The sequence below is a fragment of the Haliotis rufescens genome, unplaced genomic scaffold (genome assembly GCF_023055435.1).
Source record: "Haliotis rufescens isolate VD_foot unplaced genomic scaffold, xgHalRufe1.0.p SCAF_10, whole genome shotgun sequence".
Classification (NCBI taxonomy): domain Eukaryota; kingdom Metazoa; phylum Mollusca; class Gastropoda; order Lepetellida; family Haliotidae; genus Haliotis; species Haliotis rufescens.
In genome coordinates this window covers 655,773-675,309 of record NW_025963780.1, presented here as the reverse complement: position 1 = coordinate 675,309, position 19,537 = coordinate 655,773, and the positions used below count along the sequence as shown (strand labels likewise).

The 19,537-nt window shown below is 41.8% G+C and overlaps 1 protein-coding gene across 1 annotated transcript; it reads left to right on the top strand.

Moving 5' to 3' along the window:
- The first annotated feature begins 619 nt into the window (after positions 1-619).
- LOC124112072 (2-amino-3-carboxymuconate-6-semialdehyde decarboxylase-like) lies at positions 620-18,419 on the top strand. Its single transcript, XM_048386253.1, has 10 exons — positions 620-722; positions 4,138-4,279; positions 5,747-5,796; positions 7,614-7,773; positions 8,890-8,966; positions 9,882-9,975; positions 10,616-10,711; positions 13,668-13,840; positions 16,980-17,078; positions 17,649-18,419. The coding sequence occupies exons 1-10, from the start codon at positions 666-668 to the stop codon at positions 17,709-17,711; spliced, it is 1,011 nt and encodes a 336-aa protein (XP_048242210.1). The 5' UTR covers positions 620-665; the 3' UTR covers positions 17,712-18,419.
- Positions 18,420-19,537: the final 1,118 nt, after the last annotated feature.

Here is a 19,537-nt window from a genome sequence, read left to right as displayed (position 1 = left end):
TTTACGCCGCTTTGAGCAATATTCCAGCAATATCACGACGGGGGACACCAGGAATAGGCTTCACACGTTTTACCCATGTGGGGAATCGAACCCAGGTCTTCGGCGTGACGAGCGAACGCTTTAACCCCCAAACTCGACCATTTCGAGCCTTCGTAACATTGGTTTTGCTTACACTTATAATTAGCCCAACTAGTTGCGCTCCTGCTATCCCGAGCTGTTACCTTAAATTGCAACCTGTCATTAATTAACTCTGTATCAAGCGAGTGGCCCAGAAAGCACAGCAATAGTTAATATTACTCGGTTACATTGTTATACCAGCGCGACCCATTTTATCTAAAACAGCATATATAGTTACGTGAAGTTCTGTGTAAGTGTGTTCACTTTATGTAGGTATAGATATCTAGTTAAACAAATTCATTACAGCGTTTAAATGCTTCTTTTTTGTGCACAAATGAAAATTGTCTTCATATTTACACGTCATTTTTATTATGACCTGATAACACAGAAACCGGAGAATGTGTCTGTGTGCAGAATCAGGACGCGCTGACACACAGATGACCTCGAACTTGATAGCGCCACACCTCCACTAAGAAGGATTTTCATTGGTTACTGAAAGTCACGACCTATGACCTCTTGTACCACTGACGACGAGAGGACCAAGTAACATGAAAATCGACATTCACACTCACATTTTGCCAGAAAATTGGCCAGACCTGAAAGAGGTAGGTGTAAATATTGATGCAGTATGGTTTGGCAATGGGTCTGAGCACCGTTCTGAGTTATGACAGTGTTTGTAAGCATGGAGGAAATTGTGTGCCGCTTCCCAATACGCCGCATTCGCATTCACAGTACACGCGAACTTCCAGTTCCAGTGGCGAGAACACGTCGAACGCCGAACATCCATCAACAGGTGCACAACATGTAGGTCGAGCAGTCATATGTCCGTGTGCAGAGATAGGTATATTAGTTAGGTCGTATTTTATTCAGTGTATATTTTCAATATTGTGCCATGAGCTGTCATGCTCATGACCCCACACCCCCGTTCCTCCTTTAGCTGTCATGCTCACGACCCCCCCCCCCCCCCCCCTCCTTATTATTAATCACCAGTCATCAAACACAATGAATTATTATATCATATATGAACTGATAAACCATAGCTGGTACATGTTTGATGGTACATGTTTGATTATTAACAATATCTCACATAACATTGAACAAGTACAAATAGAGGTATACATTATATAACATGCAACAACAGTGAGTGAGTATTGTTTTACGCCACATTTAGCAATATTCCAGCAATATCACGCAAGGGGACACCAGACATGAGCTTCACACATTGTACCCATGTCGGGAATCGAAACCAGGTCTTCGGCGTGATGAGTAAACGCTTTGACCACTATAGGCAACCTGACCGCCCTTACATGCAACAATAAATAATATTGATGATATATAGAGGTTAGCACATGATCACACAAGTGTGTTTGGGAATGGTAAATATCCTGTATTAGGAATATACATTTATTTAGCGAGCCTTGGCGAGCTAAATACATAGTCTTTATCCCAAAGACAGGTTATTTACCATCCCCAAACACACAAGTGTGATAACCTCTTTGTCGTTCTTCAATTCTGTGCTTGAAATTGGAGGCATGGGTGGCCCAGTCTCAGAGGGAGAGGAAACAAAATAGATGTATGTATGTTTTATGAATTGATGTGAAAACAGGCAGCTTCCAACTGTTTGGTTGGAATGAAATTAAGAAACAACAATTAACATTCCTAGTTTATTGTTGATGTTTACCTTGTGGGGTTAGGATTCAAAACCTACATTCAACGGTGAAACTCCAGCATTAGAAATTGGCACTAATCCTGTTGTCCTTGCCAAACTGCCGAATAGTTAAGGTATCATAAAGAGTAGTAGACATTTGCACTTTTTAAGGGTTTTGCTATTTGTTATCATTATAAGGACTAGTGGACTAAAACTGTTAGTTTTTTCGCTGAACTTGAATGTTGTGTTAAATGAGTAATATTAATGCAGAATAATATATTTTCTGTTCTTTCATATCACTTTCACATTGTTAATTCCAAGCGAGTGAACAATCTAAAGCATGCAGGAACATGCATAATTTCAGTGTGTAGTGACAATTACCGTATTCGACGTAATAAGCACCCAGGGCGCTCTCAAAATTAGAAATAGGGGGCTCTTATTAGAATAATATTTTGGTGGAAAAAACAGAGTTGAAAGATAAATTTTGTGGTTTATGCTGACGGCCTGACTGTTTATATACGACAGATATATTTTTCCAGAATTTAATTGCCCATAATTAAGGGTGCATATAACACACGAGTACGTATTGTACACGTATAAATAGGTCTTGTGTACATTGATCAATTGGAAGGGGTGCTAATGGGGATTGTTCACTTACCAATATATTAGCAAATATCGCCGTGGGCGCTTATTAGAGCGGGGCGCTTATTACGTCGAATACAGTTATATGTTATTTAGGTTGTTGACTTCCTTGGTCAGTATACATTTGGAATACAATCACATAACGAGACACAAACAGTAAGTAAACAACAAAAAGCTATGGGATGAGCTTACTGAGGAACTATGGGATGGTATGTCAGTACATGTTTGTTTGTTGTTTAACGCCGCACTCAGCAATATTCCAACTGGTGGTCTGTAATAATCGAGTCTGGACCAGACAATCAAGTGATTGACATCATGAGCATGATTCACGTAATTGGGATTCGATGACATGCATCAAACCAAGTCAGCGAGCCTGACCACCCGATCCCGTTAGTCGCCTCTTACGACATGCATAGTCGTCTTTTACACGTAGTTTGAGGGGTTGGCGGTCATTTCACCAACATACCTTTCACATTGTTCAGTGGGACAGACTTGGTATTCAGCAACCCATTCTTGTTGTGAGAGGCCATTGGCATCAAGTGGTCTGGCTCACTGACTTTGTTTGATGCATGTCATCGTATCCCAAATGCATAGATTGATGATCATGATGTCAATCACTGGATTGTCTGGTCCAGATTCGCTTATGTTAAGACAGTCGTCCTATAGCTGGAATATTGCTGAGTATGATATTAAACAACAAACAAAACAAAACTTTGTTGAACCTTCAGGCAAAATCAGACAAAATTTAACTGTTAGCTCAAGTTTGATTGATCAAATGTGTCAAAACGTTTATAAAGAAAACAAAACCAGGAATATATCATGTAAATGTTGCCATGGTTACTGTGTAAATATGAAACATCCTTCACTTTTGACAGAATTTGCATTTTCTTGTCCACAAAACTGACTGATGAAAATAAAATGAAAAAATACTGAGCTAAACAAAAGTGTTTTTATTTTAACCTACCAAAGCTAAACAATAAAATATGGGTAAAATATTAAATATGAAAGTGAGTCTTCAGTACCCTGCCAGTACTAGTGAGTGAGTGAGTGAGTGAGTGAGTGAGTTGGGTTTAACTCTATTCCAGTTATATCACAGCGTGTCAGCTTAATGTGGGAGGAAAGCCCGAAGTGATGCAGGTCTCAGACTTTAACCACTTCGGTGAAACCCACGAGCACGGGTATGGTGCTGACAAACCTAGAAACATAATCGGGGCGAACCAGGATTCGAACCCACAATCATAGGTTTCTGGCACGCCCAAGAGACGCAACTCTGCACAGCGAATCGCGGCACCTTAGACGACTGGGCCCAGTCCACCCGTGCCCCCTTGCCAGTACTAAACAAATATTTATGCTTTTATCTACAACCTGAGTCACTTTATTAAGGTTTTGTTTTGTTTGTTTGTTGTTTAACGCCGCACTCAGCAATATTCCAGCTATATGATGGCGGTCTGTAAATAATCGAGTCTGGACCAGACAATCCAGTGATTGACATCATGAGCATCGATACACGCAATTGGGATACGATGACACATATCAACCAAGTCAGGGAGCCTGACCACCCAATCCCGTTAGTTGCCTCTTACTTTTATTAAGTAGGAAAACACTTTATGTGATTGGTTTTAAGTTATCTATTTATAGCTTATAACCCTGCAGGGTTTTTCCTGCTTAGCATCTCAGTACAGGCCTCAACATGGCCAGGTAATAATTGTCATATTTTATAATTTGTCCAGCGCTATGGTTACGGTGGGTTTATCCAGCTGGAACATCACTGTGCGGGGCAGGCCAAGATGATGAAGGATGGGAAGCTGTTCCGTGTGATTGACGACAACTGCTGGTCTCCGGAATCTCGCATCAAGGAGATGGATGCTACAGGTCAGGTCACCATGACAACCAGGTTCATATTTGGCCTGAGATAAACGTACATTGCATTTAGTAGGAATTAAGGATAGTTTTCTTTCAAATTGCCATGTCTTCTTTTACGTTATCACCATTTGCGCAAGACATCAGCTGCACTTATGACACGGTGATATTCAGGTAAAGGAGCGTGACCCGTACTGGGGGTGGATGACTGTTGACCTGACACACCTCAACAACCCAAGCAGAACATATACTGTAAATCTTGAAATTAATGCAAGTGTAGCAGGGCCTGGAGTCATCCCACAGATGACATCCTTACCTTACGGGGTTAATCTCTTTGGTCATGTGGACAAGGCGTCCGACCTCAGATCAGAAGGTCCGTGGTTAGAAATCCCATCAAGGGACTCGGAATTTTTATGGCCGCAACACAAGTATGAATTAAATGTGAAAAATGGGAGTGATCTTTGCTCGCATTGGTCAAACATCACATTTATATCTCAAAAGGACTATCAACAATAAGACAGCCTGACTTCATGTTTTGAAGATCCGGGGTAGAATAGGTCTTTAGCAACCCCTGCTTGCCATAAAAGTCGACTATGCTTGTCGTAAAAGGCGACAAATGGGACCAGGTGGTCATATTTCAAAATGACTATCAACAATAAGATGGCCTCACTTCACGTTCTGGATAGCAGATATACCATAAAAAATAAACCTTGGCCATAAAAACAAAGATCTTTATCTATTCCACATCACTATTTTATTGAGCAGCACTTTTAACAAGTATAACAATGTCATTCAAACACTAGCAATTACAAAATGGACATCCGATGAATTGTCACTGCTAGGGTCACGAGTACCATTCACTCATGCCAGACTATACTTCTCTGATTATTCCTGCGAGTCCAGACAGACGCCACCCACGCATCACAATGTTTTTTGTTCTTTGCAACTGCATCAACTTGAGTTGGTTAAGTTATTTTATTTCCTTTGAATTTCCTTAATGCCAGTCAACAGAATAAACACATTGATTATCTGTTGTTTTTAGGAAAACACTATGTATTGTTTTTTACGGAAGTATTCTACTTTGCATTTATTTTGAGTCGCAATTTTGGCTTGGGGCCAGCAGTCGCATTCATTTCAAGATTTACAGTATACTCATGAGCGGAAGTTATGCAACAAGCTGTGATCATGTACTTCTTGATCATGCTGTGATTATTCTATTTATTTCACAAAAAATAACAATGGTACATTCAATATATTAATAATATTAATTAAATATTTTTTGCAATGTCTACAAATGCAATCAAACTTGTTTGTTTTATAAAAAAACCAATAAGGGTACCATTAAGAAACATAAAGATTTTAAGTTTTGTCTTCAATGTCCTGACATGGGAAAAGATCTCGAAAATAAATGATGAGTTTTGTATGTTGCCAACTAATTGTTCCAAAACAAGTCTCGTATTTGTGCGGTATTTATTTCAGGCGTTGACGTTCAAGCTCTGTCCACTGTGCCGGTCATGTTCAGTTACTGGGTAAGACAGTCAATGAAACAATAGTTAGTGAGTGAGTAGGGTTTAACACCACTTTTAACACTATTCCAGTTATATCACAGCGTGTCAGCTTAATGTGGGAGGAAAGCCTGAAGTGATGCAGGTCTCAGACGTTTACAACTTCGGTGAAACCCACTAGCACTGGTATGGTGCTGACAAACCTAGAAACATAATCGGGGCAAACCGGGATTCGAACCCACAATCATAGGTTTCTGGCGTGCCCAAGGGACACAACTCTGCACAGCGAATTGTGGCGCCTTAGACAACTGGGCCACCAGTGCCCCCACGATACAGTAGACTCTGTGTAATCCGACACTGTTTGGGACTGAGTGTAGGTGGAAAAATGTCAGTTTACACAGATATGGGATTATACATATGGCTGACATGATACACTGTTAATCTGTGATCCGGGGGCACGGGTGGCCCAGTCGTCTAAGGCGCCGCGATTCGCTGTGCAGAGTTGCGTCACCTGGACACGCCAGAAACCTATGATTTTGGGTTCGAATCCCGGTTCACCCCGATTATGTTTCTAGGTTTGTCAGCACCATACCCGTGCTCGTGGGTTTTACCGAAGTGGTAAACATCTGAGACCTGCATCACTTCGGGCTTTCCTCCCACATTAAGCTGACACGCTGTGATATAACTGGAATAATGTTAAAAGCGGCGTTAAACCCAACTCACTCACTAATCTGTGATCCAATTAAAGAAACAATTATTGATTAAACTGCATGTTGCAGCAAGCATGAAAAGTTATTGGTTCATTGTCAAATGATTCTTGTTAATTGTTAATTGAGTGTTTATTGAAGGTATTTTCTTGTGTCGGGTTACGCAATGGATTTGCTCATGCGACCTTTAAAACAGTGTCGGAATTTGGAATAGACAGGTGTCTGATTTGTTTAGCTGATAATATATAGGGACTGTGCCGGGACCAAAACATTTTCTAAATGGCATCGTGTGTTCATAGCTTTCAGCCATGGGAACTGTGCCAATATACACTTGTCAGAGGGGCTGAGTGGGTCAGATCGCTGACTTTGTGGACTGGCGATTCGGTGCCTGACCCTTGCTGTTTGGGTTTGAATCCTGGATGAGAATCAACCCCAAAAAGTACTAGAATCTGTACTTTATAAAGAAAGTGTTATCCCACATATAACATTTGTTACAAAATGTTAACGATTAGACGGAATGTCAGATTTCACAGAGTCTACTTAAATATCAGAATGTACAGTCTACTCAATTTATAGTCACCAGATACCTCAACTTTCTGTCACACCGATTTGAGGTGCTACACCAGTGATGTTAAAACTTCTTTAATAACCGGAGCCTGACCACGTGATCCCATTAGTCGCCTCTTACGACAAGTGTAGCGGCCATAAAATTTCCGAGTCCCATGATGAGATTCGAACCACGGACCTTCTGATCCGAGGTCAGACGCTTTGTCCACATGACCAAAGAGGTTAACCCCGTCAGCAAGCTGACAAGGTAAGGATGTCATCTGTGGGATGACTCCTCGCCCTGCTACACAAGCATAGTTGCCTTTTATGGCAAGCATGGGTTGCTGAAGACCTATTTTACCCTAGATCTTCACAGGTCTAAAAAAGGATGAGAGCATTTTGACATTTTCTTTATTATTTTCCCAAACAGTGAAAATATCATTTTGCATGCTGTGGTAATCTTGCAAAACTTATTGCACTTTTAGTATGTGCAGGCATTCTCTCATGTGACATATCTATTACTTTACTCCAGAAAATTGAAATATGTAGTTTCTTGTGTGTTAGAAACATATCCAATATTTCAAATAGGCAAAGCCAGAAGACACGCTGGACCTGTGTAAGATCCTCAATGACGGAATAGCTGACATCGTGAAGAAGTATCCAAAGAGGTTTACCGGACTTGGCACACTGCCCATGCAGGCGCCGGAGTTGGCAGTTCAGGAACTCATCCGTTGTAGGAAAGAGCTGGGTGAGTGAGGGAGGTGTTATGTAATTAGCAACATTTCACCAGGTATGGTTGTCTCATATTGTACCCATGTCAGGAAACGAACCCAGGGCTTGGTTTAATGACACAATGCTTCATCCACTGTGCTACCTAACCCTGAAATGATGGAGTGAGTGAGTGAGTGAGTATAGTTTTACACCACTTTTAGCAATATTCCAGCAATATCACGGCGGGGGACTCCAGAAATGGGCTTCACACATTTTACCAATGTCGGTATTCGAACCTGGGTCTTCGGCGTGACGAGTGAATGCTTTAACCACTAGGCTACCCGACCGCCCTGAAATGATGGAGACAAGAGGGATAATGTACAAGTGTGCCTGGGCACAACTAGGCTAATTTTAAGTGTAAGCAAAACCAATGACAGGTATGGGGCATGCCACCCTGAATTTTTAAAAAATTAGATGCTCTTAAATGCTATTTCCTGCATTTTGGGACTGTTTACTGGTTACATGCATAAACATTTATTCACTTTTTTAACTCTTCCCATCACTATCAATATTAAAAATTATTTAAAATACTATGACAAAACCCTGTTGAAAGTTATCGTATAGACCACCACCCCCTTTTTTATTTTCCTACCTACTTAACATTTGAGGAAATCACAGAAAATTATTTGAAATTAAATATGTAATTTTTTTTTAACCTGAAAACCTGAATGGGCCAATAATCTGTAAACAAAAAAACCAAACCAGTCTAGCCAAAGTATTTGACTTTCAAAATACTGTATTCGACGTAATAAGCGCCCCGCTCTAATAAGCACCAACGGCGATATTTGCTAATATATTGGCTAGTGAACAATCCCAATCAGCACCCCTACCAATTGATCAATGTACACAAGACTTATTCATTCATGTATAATACGCATGGGCAATTAATTTCTGGAAAAATATATCTGTCGTATATAAACATTTCAGGCTGTCAGCATACCCGGTAAACCACAAAATTTATGATCTTTCAACTCTCTTTTTTTTCCACCAATATAATATTCTAATAAGAACCCCCTATTTCTAATTTTGAGAGCACCCTGGGCGCTTATTAAGTCGAATACGGTAAGTCACTTGTACACTGTGTTTTGTGCAGGTTTTCATGGTGTTCAGATCGGATCTCACATCAATGACTGGAATCTAGATGCTCCTGAGCTGCAGCCAGTATTTGCTGTGAGTTGACTGTTTTATTCTGTGACATAAATATGTGAATGTAAAAAAATAAATACATTTTGTAAATCTGAAAACACATGATGTGTATTGACATTGTAAAATACAAAAATTATCAGTATTGTCTGAAGCTCCCTGTCGCTGTGTGAAGTACCACAGTTGAGACAAACATGACGTCACTCTGGAATGCAATAATGTCATGATAAAATGGATGACGTCACATGCTTCCATCATAACAACTCACCCATTTTGCCGAATGTGAAAAAATTAAGCTAATTTGAAGTTTTATTGATAAATATTGATCAAACTTTATGTTTAAAATGTGTTTTCGTTTCACCAAGCCTTTTTGCAAATTTGGGATTGAGAAAAAGGTATTCATAAGTATTTGGGGGCACGGGTGGCCCAGTCGTCTAAGGTGCCGCAATTTGCTGTGCAGAGTTGCGTCCCTTGGGCACGCCAGAAACCTATGATTGTGGGTTCGAATCCCGGTTCACTCCGATTATGTTTCTATGTTTGTCAGCACCATACCCGTACTCGTGAGTTTGACTGAAGTGAAACATGCATCACTTCAGGCTTTCCTCCCACATAAAGATGACACGCTGCGATATAACTGTAATACTGTTAAAAGCGGCGTTAAACCCAACTCACTCACTCACAATGAGTGAAAAGTCTGAAAGATTCCAGGATCCAATCCTATTCAACGATGTTTATCAACCAATCAGCTTGCAGCTCACACTACCATTCAAAATAGAATATTGATTCAGTTCTGTTTCCTTTTGTTTACTCCCTGGGACTTTCATCCGTTGAGCCATTATGAGTGGCTTGACTTGACATTTATAAAAGCCACAACACAATTTTTGAGGTCTACACTCTGTGTGGTCTGATGTTATTCATCCGAAGGTTCCCGTTTGTTTCCAGGCAGCGGAAGAACATGACTGCTCCATCTTTGTCCACCCCTGGGACATGGATCAAGGGGGGCGGATGAGCAAGTACTGGTTGCCATGGCTTGTAGGTAGGTACTGGTTGCCATGGCTTGTAGGTAGGTACTGGTTGCCATGGCTTGTAGGTAGGTACTGGTTGCCATTGCTTGTAGGTAGGTACTGGTTACCATGGCTTGTAGGTAGGTACTGGTTGCCCTGGCTTGTAGGTAGGTACTTGTTACCATGGCTTTATTAGGTACTGGTTGCCATGGCTTGTAGGTAGGTACTGCTTGCCATGGCTTGTAGGTAGGTACTGGTTGCCATTGCTTGTAGGTAGGTACTGGTTGCCCTGGCTTGTAGGTAGGTACTTGTTACCATGGCTTTATTAGGTACTGGTTGCCATTGCTTGTAGGTAGGTACTTGTTACCATGGCTTGTAGGTAGGTACTTGTTACCATGGCTTGTAGTTAGGTCTGTACTTGTTACCATGGCTTGTAGGTTGGAGAACATGATGGGATTAATGACAATTGCAGTAAAGTTACAAAATGTGTCAAAAAATTCATGTATTAAGAAATAGATACCGGTATTGAAATCCAATGAAAAATAGGATAATTAATTAGCCAAAGTAATCCACATGTGTGTTCTGCAAAGAAGGATCCAGTCTACGAGACACAGGTCATGCTTGTATATGTATTGTTATACACCTTGAATCAAGGGACATTTGAAACTTCAGGCATGCCAGCCGAGACGACTACAGCCATTTGTTCCCTGCTGTTTGGTGGAGTACTGGAGAGGTTTCCCAAGCTCAAAGTCTGCTTTGCTCATGGAGGTAAATTACGGCAAGACTCCAACGCTCATTGACTGCAGCATGTTAACTGTTCTACCCATGAGTCAAGCCTCACTATTGATTGGGTTTTGACTAGGTGAGGTGAGGTGAAATGGGGTTTAACGTCGCGTCCAAGATTATTGCACTTATATAGCGACGTGCATGTACGTGTTTGTGTGTGTGTGTGTGGCTGCTTGTACTAGTCCGGACTGATGCCAATTTATAGTGCTAGCTCACTGAGATACCATGCCGCAGTTTAACATGAATATCCCACTCAGACACAGTATACTGACTCCGAGCCGACCAGTCCTTGTTTTAGCCCCTTAATGCCAAGCACCAGACAGGGTAACAACAAGTACCATCTTTTAACGTCTTTTGGTATGACGCGGCTGGGGATAGAACCCCGGACCTTCCGCTCAGGGCGGGTGCTCTACCATTAGACCACGGAGGCGGTCTTTGACTAGGAAAGAGAGCAACATTATCTCAAGTGTCAGAGCCAGGAATATACAAATGACTGATCTCTACATGGTATTCATCACGCTGTTCCATAAAACTCTTGCTAGGCTTGGTAGCCAAGGGGTGAAAGCGTTCGCTCGTCATGTCAAAGACCAGGTTCAATTCCCCACATGGGTACAATGTGGAAGCTCATTTCTGGTGTCCCCCTGCCGTGATATTGTTGGAATTATGTGAAAAATGACATAAATCCATACCTACTGATTCACTCATTTAAAACGCCTGCGTGAAACAAATTGTGTTCGGTGTCGTAATATCAAGGTGAGTGAGTGAGTATGGTTTTACGCCGTTTTTAGCAATATTCCAGCAATATCAAGGAGGGGGACACCAGAAATGGGCTTCACACGTTGTACCCATGAGGGGAATCGAACCTGGGTCTTCAGCGTGACGAGCGAACGCTTTAACCACTGGGCTACCCGACCGCCCCCGTAATATCAAGGATGCTGACACATTAGTTTTCGCATGACACCTGAAATAATCTGGCCTGTTTCTGATGTTATGTTTAAATAATTTTAAAAAACCCAAGACAGTTTACCTGCCCACATTCTGACTTTATAATGTTGAAAAATTGCAAAAAAAGAGAGACAAATCGCGTCTTGATTCAGTTGAAATGATGGTAACAATTACTTGAGAATCTACGAGGGGTTATAATAAAAATTGATAAGCAGTCTTAAAAATATCTACCAGACAGTCGTTCATGCAGCCCGACAGAAAAGTTACCAGCCACGGGCAGGTGGGCAGGCAGTTATTTCGGACACTGCTGACACTTGTAGCACAATGAACATTAGCCTGAACTTGGTGAATGGAATCTGGCACATTCAACATGGACTTGAAACAATCTTGACACATCACAGGGACATGCAACATTGATACTTAACTTAACAGAGATATAGACACCACACAGAGACACTGAAACAATATGATTACCAGGAACAAAATAGGAACATGGAAAGAACATGTACGTCATTGTGTTTACCTTTTAGGAAACCCACAAGCTCACACACTGTATTAATCTGATTAGAATCAAATCTTAGTTCTCGCTACCGCTAAACAAAGATCTGAGGACATCCCATTGCGGGTCACGTAAGAACGACCTAACACCAATCAGAGAATCGATTGTCAGATCATGAAAGTGACTGTTGGAATGTGATTTTTGATCGTGCAACCTAGAAAAAAACCACACAGGATATTCAGAACGACAGTTATGGGTTTATGTCTGTATTTATACAATCTAGACCATCTATTAGCCATTCCAGAATGTTCTTTTGTTCAGTTTTTAATTTTTTAATCGAGCATATGTCAAAATATGTTTCGAAGCGTAGTCGCCAGTTTGAAACTCATGCCGTAAAGCGTGATTAAGCTACCTTCTGATTAGTCATTCCATTAAGCTGCCTTCTTGTTAGTCATTCCATTGGTCGGTCAAAGTTCACGAAAGGTCGGTCTGACGTGACCCGTAATGGGATGTCCTCAGATCTTTGTTTAGTGGCAGCGAGAACTAAGATCTGATTTTAATGAGATTGAACACTGTACTGTCTCAACTGTCACAGCTGTTAAATAGTTGTCGAAGTTTTGAAAAATGTAAGCACATGGCATCTGTAATGGCGGAATACAATAAAAGATATGGAGCTTGTAGTTGTTCCACAACTTGATACCTAACACACACAGTAGAGTCCTTTTAAAGAAAGCGCAAATAAGGCATCAAAGCATGAGTCTAAGAAACCTTATGAACAATGAAACCAATACGACACAAGTCACAGCTGACGACAAACAAACAATCTGTGGTCCAATGGATAGAGTTTGCTCAGTGGTGCCATCCCCAGCTCATTCATACCTGAAAATGGTAAAAAATGGTACTTGTTGTTACCCTGCCTGGCACTCGGCAAAGACTGGTCGGTTTGGAGTCCATATACTGTGTCAGAGTTGGGTGCCCATGTTTAACTGCGGCATGATATCTCAGTGGGCTAGCACTTTGAAAACAGCAATACTCTGGACTTGTACAAGCAGACACAGACGAAGGCTGGCATTATATACGTGCAATCATGTTGAGGCTGGCCCTATATACGTGCAATCATGTTGAGGCTGGCACTATATACTTGCAATCATGTTGAGGCTGGCACTATATACGTGCAATCATGTTGAGGCTGGCCCTATATACGTGCAATCATGTTGAGGCTGGCACTATATACATGCAATCATGTTGAGGCTGGCACTATATACGTGCAGTCATGTTGAGGCTGGCACTATGTACGTGCAATCATGTTGAGGCTGGCACTATATACGTGCAATCATGTTGAGGCTGGCACTATATACGTGCAATCATGATGAGGCTGGCACTATATACGTGCAATCATGTTGAGGCTGGCACTATATACGTGCAATCAGGTTGAGCGTAACATATAACCCCCATTCCTCCACACCTCATGTGAGACTTGTTACGTTCTTTTAGGTGGGGCCTTTCCCTTCACAGTCGGCAGGATAGAGCACGGTTTCAATGTCCGGCCTGATCTGTGTGCTACTGAAAACAGTGTCAACCCTCGCAAGTACCTGGGGAAGTTCTACACTGATGCTCTGGTACATGACGCACGGTCACTGGAGCTCTTGGTTGATGTTATGGGCAAGGTGGGTTCTGGTTGATGTTATAGATGGAACATGACACAAAGCCCTAGAGCTGGTTGATGTTATAGATGGTACATGACACAGAGCCCTAGAGCTCCTGGTTATAGATGGTACATGACACAGAGTCCTAGAGCTCCAGGTTGATGTTATAGATGGTACATGACTCACGGTCACTGGAGCTCTTGGTTGATGTTATAGGCAAGGTGGGTCCTGCTTGATGTTATAGATGGTACATGACACAGAGCCCTAGAGCTGGTTGATGTTATAGATGGTACATGACACAGAGCCCTAGAGCTGGTTGATGTTATAGATGGTACATGACACAGAGCCCTAGAGCTCCTGGTTATAGATGGTACATGACACAGAGTCCTAGAGCTGGTTGATGTTATAGATGGTACATGACACAGAGCCCTAGAGCTGGTTGATGTTATAGATGGTACATGACACAGAGCCCTAGAGCTCCTGGTTATAGATGGTACATGACACAGAGTCCTAGAGCTCCAGGTTGATGTTATAGATGGTACATGACTCACAGTCACTGGAGCTCTTGGTTGATGTTATAGGCAAGGTGGGTCCTGCTTGATGTTATAGATGGTACATGACACAGAGCCCTAGAGCTGGTTGATGTTATAGATGGTACATGACACAGAGCCCTAGAGCTGGTTGTTGTTATAGATGGTACATGACACAGAGCCCTAGAGCTCCTGGTTATAGATGGTACATGACACAGAGCCCTAGAGCTGGTTGATGTTATAGATGGTACATGACACAGAGCCCTAGAGCTGGTTGATGTTATAGATGGTACATGACACAGAGCCCTAGAGCTCCTGGTTATAGATGGTACATGACACAGAGTCCTAGAGCTGGTTGATGTTATAGATGGTACATGACACAGAGCCCTAGAGCTGGTTGATGTTATAGATGGTACATGACACAGATCCCTAGAGCTGGTTGATGTTATAGATGGTACATGACACAGAGCCCTAGAGCTCCTGGTTATAGATGGTACATGACACAGAGCCCTAGAGCTGGTTGATGTTATAGATGGTACATGACACAGAGCCCTAGAGCTGGTTGATGTTATAGATGGTACATGACACAGAGCCCTAGAGCTGGTTGATGTTATAGATGGTACATGACACAGAGCCCTAGAGCTCCTGGTTATAGATGGTACATGACACAGAGTCCTAGAGCTCCAGGTTGATGTTATAGATGGTACATGACTCACGGTCACTGGAGCTCTTGGTTGATGTTATAGGCAAGATGGGTCCTGCTTGATGTTATAGATGGTACATGACACAGAGCCCTAGAGCTGGTTGATGTTATAGATGGTACATGACACAGAGCCCTAGAGCTGGTTGATGTTATAGATGGTACATGACACAGAGCCCTAGAGCTCCTGGTTATAGATGGTACATGACACAGAGTCCTAGAGCTGGTTGATGTTATAGATGGTACATGACACAGAGCCCTAGAGCTGGTTGATGTTATAGATGGTACATGACACAGAGCCCTAGAGCTCCTGGTTATAGATGGTACATGACACAGAGTCCTAGAGCTGGTTGATGTTATAGATGGTACATGACACAGAGCCCTAGAGCTGGTTTATGTTATAGATGGTACATGACACAGATCCCTAGAGCTCCAGGTTGATGTTATAGATGGTACATGACTCACGGTCACTGGAGCTCTTGGTTGATGTTATAGGCAAGGTGGGTCCTGCTTGATGTTATAGATGGTACATGACACAGAGCCCTAGAGCTGGTTGATGTTATAGATGGTACATGACACAGAGCCCTAGATCTCCTGGTTATAGATGGTACATGACACAGAGCCCTAGAGCTGGTTGATGTTATAGATGGTACATGACACAGAGCCCTAGAGCTCCTGGTTATAGATGGTACATGACACAGAGTCCTAGAGCTGGTTGATGTTATAGATGGTACATGACTCACGGTCACTGGAGCTCTTGGTTGATGTTATAGGCAAGGTGGGTCCTGCTTGATGTTATAGATGGTACATGACACATAGCCCTAGAGCTGCTGGTTATAGATGGTACATGACACAAGTTCCCTAGAGCTCCAGGTTGGTGTTATAGATGGTACATGACACAAGTTCCCTAGAGCTCCAGGTTGATGTTATAGATGGTACATGACACAAGGTCCATAGAGCTCCAGGTTGATGTTGTAGATGGGTACATGACACAAGGTCCATAGAGCTCCAGGTTGATGTTATAGATGGGTACTTTACACAAGGTCTCTAGAGCTCCAGGTTGATGTTATAGATGGTACTTGACACAAGGTCTCTAGAGCTCCAGGTTGATGTTATAGATGGTGCATGACACAAGGTCCCTAGAGCTCCAGGTTGATGTTATAGATGGTACATGACACAAGGTCTCTAGAGCTCCAGGTTGATGTTATATATGGTACAAGACACAAGGTCTCTAGAGCTCCAGGTTGATGTTATAGATGGTACATGACACAAGGTCTCTATAGCTCCAGGTTGATGTTATAGATGGTACAAGACACAAGGTCTCTAGAGCTCCAGGTTGATGTTATAGATGGTACATGACTCACGGTCACTGGAGCTCTTGGTTGATGTTATAGATGGTACAAGACATGAGGTCTCTAGAGCTCCAGGTTAGTGTTATAGATGGTACAGGACACAAGGTCTCTAGAGCTCCAGGTTGATGTTATAGATGGTACATGACACAAGGTCTCTAGAGCTCCAGGTTGATGTTATAGATGGTACATGACACAAGGTCTCTAGAGCTCCAGGTTGATGTTATAGATGGTACATGACACAAGGTCTCTAGAGCTCCAGGTTGGTGTTATAGATGGTACATGACACAAGGTCTCTAGAGCTCCAGGTTGGTGTTATAGATGGTACATGACACAAGGTCCATAGAACTCCTGTTTAATGTTATAGATGGTACATGACACAAGGTCCCTAGAGCTCCTGGTTGATGTTATAGATGGTACATGACACAGAGCCCTATAGCTATTGGTTGATGTTATAGATGGTACATGACACAAGGTCCCTAGAACTGCTGGTTAATGTTACAAATGGTTATTTCCTGTTGAAAACGTCTGTTCATAATTGCTTATTGCGCGAAGTTTTCTATTTTCCTGTGTGTTGTCAGGAGAGAGTGTTGCTGGGGAGTGACTACCCCTTCCCTCTCGGGGAACACCACCCTGGCAAGCTGGTGGAGTCCATGGAGGGATTTGATGCAAATCTCAAGGTATAACCTAGTTAAAAATATTTTTTAATGAAGGATATCTTTTAATTTACAAATGTTTGCTTAATACGATGAAACCCTGTAAAGTCCAAACCTATTATAATGAAAACCTCATTGTCCGTAGAACTACTGCTTGCTTGCTCACTCGATCACAGATTTGCTCACTCCCTCCCTCCCTCACTCACTCACTCTCTCACTCATCTGTGGAATTCATTCCAGGATAACCTGCTGGCTGGCAATGCACTGGAATTTCTCAATCTCACTCACTCACTCTCTCTCTCTCTCTCTCTCTCTCTCTCTCTCACTCTCTCTCTCTCACTGTCACTCACTCACTCACTCTCTCACTCATCTGTTCAATTCATTTAAGGATAACTTCCTGGCTGGCAAAGCACTGGAATGTCTCATACATTCCCTCCCTTCGTCCCTCCCTCCCTCCCTCACTCACTCACTCACTCTTGAATTTATTTCAGGATAACTTGCTGTTGAATTCATTTCAGGATATATTGCTGCCTGGCAATGAACTGGAATTTTTCAGTTACTTACTCACTCACTCATCTATTGAATTCATTCCAGGATAATTTGCTGGCTGGAAATGCACTGGAATTTCTTGGCCTGGACAGGGCCAAGTTTCAGTGATGCTCTCCATGAAGACCACACAATGTCTTCATCACCCTCCTACTGGTCTACCCAAGAATTGAAGATAACCAAAAACTGAAATCCTGGACACTGTGTGACGTTGCTCTTAAGTAACTGGTGACAGAATGGTGCAGACAATGATATACAAGCTGCCATGATATAGCTGGAATATTGCTGCTATGGCTTAAAAAAAACACACAAAAAACAAAGTCAATATTTCTATCCTCCGCAAAAATCGCTTGCCACACTGACAGTGGTTGCCTTCAAATTTTATACATTGGAGACGATTGAATAGCACAATTTTGGTTACAAACTTTAAAATATGTAACATGAATATGAAATAAGAGCTCTGAATGATGCAAGGTTGTGTCAGATATATTACCGGTACTTGCCAATTGGTTACAATCAGGTAGGTATTATGTGTGAGTGAGTGAGTCTGACACACAACACCCCTTTAACCATGCTTTAAATATGTGATGCCATTGCAGCTTAATGTGAGCGGTAGACCTCGTAGTGCCTACGCCTTAGACATTTATTTAGTAATCTCACCAGTGAGAGTGGGTGGGCATCTTCCCCAGGGAAATGAGTTAACTGACTTTAAAAGTAAAGTTTCCACTCTTGAGTTATATTTTGGCTGGACTAACAAGGCTATGCATAGTCCAATCAAAATTGTGAAAGGAAATCAAAATCCGGTTCCTAAACTGTCGTGCAGATTTCAGTTGAATGACGGATTTGGAAAGCATGTGCACTGCCAATTTGGCGTCAACAGATATTTTCCAAATCTTTTCATGTTTTTTATCAAGGTGCTCACACGATTTGATGCACTTTGTCATGTAAGACCCGTTTTATCAGAATATAGATCTTGAATGTTGATCAGATAGTCTTGAATCTGGGCTGCCATTTTGTTTGAAACAAATGCAAATGATACAAGAGGCGAAATCTGATTGGTCAATAGGAGAGGCACAGAAGTGACACAACTTGTAATAACCACTCCTTGTGCTGAGCCCAGAAATTCCAGCCTAGGTCGACAAGGGCGGAAACTGGACTTTTATAGTCAGTTAGCTGCCTTGCCTCAGGAAGATGGTTGGTGGTTGGGTGGTTGAGTGAGTGAATGGTTGAGTGAGTGAGTGAAAGTAGTTAAATGCTGCTCTGAAAAGTATTCGTCAGTACAAAATCATTCAATTTGTAGATGTGTATTTTGTTGGGAAAGCCAAAAGGCCCATTTTGCTGCAGACCAAGGACCATCGTATCTAGTCACTTTTTATTATCTCCCTTTATTAAGTTTCGTTTCCGGAGCATAACTCAGAAACCGTTCAATATTTTTTCATGAAACTCTGCAGGTCTGTCAAGTACATGCTGAACTGGTGCCTTTTGCTTTTTCGAAATTTTCGAAAAATTTATTTTTTCGCTTCCATGGCAACAAGTTGGACTTGGGTTCCAAACTCTTCTTTTTTTACAAGTTCCACCTCGGTTAAAAAAGGTTAGGGTTTGTTTAAATTTAATAATGTCATAAATTCTGCAACAGGGGTGGAGGATATAGCCACCTTAGTGGCAAACTCTTGTTCCTAAAGAAATATACTGCCTGGTTAAAAATATAGAAAGTATTGTTCTTCATACATGCACACTATGTGTGTTATAACCTGTCGCTAGTCATCTTTTCAATGAATTTCCGACGATATATTTCTTTGATTATATATATGTATGATGCTATGTCTTATATATGTATACTGGTAAGTCATGTAATGTTCACTATTACCATACACACATACTCATGTACACTATATGTAATCTGTTACTGGACCTCTGTATTAATCGCTAGTTTCTCC

Bases quoted from the DNA above. Each gene is read 5' to 3' on its own strand.
- LOC124112072 (XM_048386253.1), top strand. From the start codon at position 666: ATGAAAATCGACATTCACACTCACATTTTGCCAGAAAATTGGCCAGAC. The intron at 5,797-7,613 runs GTAAGACAGTCA...TATTTCAAATAG, and splicing joins CGGTCATGTTCAGTTACTGG to GCAAAGCCAGAAGACACGCT. The intron at 17,079-17,648 runs GTATAACCTAGT...AATTCATTCCAG, and splicing joins GATTTGATGCAAATCTCAAG to GATAATTTGCTGGCTGGAAA.